The sequence below is a fragment of the Bombus impatiens genome, unplaced genomic scaffold (assembly GCF_000188095.3).
Source record: "Bombus impatiens unplaced genomic scaffold, BIMP_2.2 scf_0235, whole genome shotgun sequence".
Taxonomy (NCBI): Eukaryota; Metazoa; Arthropoda; class Insecta; order Hymenoptera; family Apidae; genus Bombus; species Bombus impatiens.
The window spans coordinates 126,999-127,377 of record NT_176654.1 but is presented as its reverse complement, the minus strand read 5'-3'; the positions used below and the strand labels follow the sequence as shown (position 1 = coordinate 127,377).

At 64.4% G+C, this 379-nt stretch overlaps 1 protein-coding gene across 1 annotated transcript in view; it reads left to right on the top strand.

Annotated features, from left to right (window-relative positions):
• The window catches only part of LOC100744444 (frizzled-2), a 94,510-nt gene extending 94,137 nt beyond the window's left edge, over positions 1-373 (top strand). Inside the window, exon 4 of the mRNA XM_033320081.1 lies at positions 1-373. Within this exon, the coding sequence (XP_033175972.1) occupies positions 1-204 (204 nt within the window). The 3' untranslated portion in view covers positions 205-373.
• Positions 374-379: the final 6 nt, after the last annotated feature.

Below are 379 nucleotides of genomic sequence, written 5' to 3'. Positions count from 1 at the left end.
GCCGGTATGGTAGCAGGCGTGACTGGCGTCAGCGGAGGAATCGGCAGCACCAGCATCAAGGGCGTCGTAGGACGTGTCGGAGTGCCGTATCCACCGGCACCTGGCCCTGGAAGCGCTCTACTCCCACCTGGCAGCGTGGCAAGCGCGTCCCAACACCATCTCCATCATCACGTCCTCAAACAACCTCCTCTGTCGCACGTATGACGTCACCAGTCGGCGGGGGGCGACATGAACACCGCGGGCTGCGACCAGCAGCAACAACAGCAGCAATCGGTGCAACAGGAGAGGCCTTCCGCCCTTAGTAACTACGGGCCCATTTAGCCCTTCGCCTCGGCCTCGCGCAGGCATACGCCGCACACGGCGCCACACACGGCGCCAC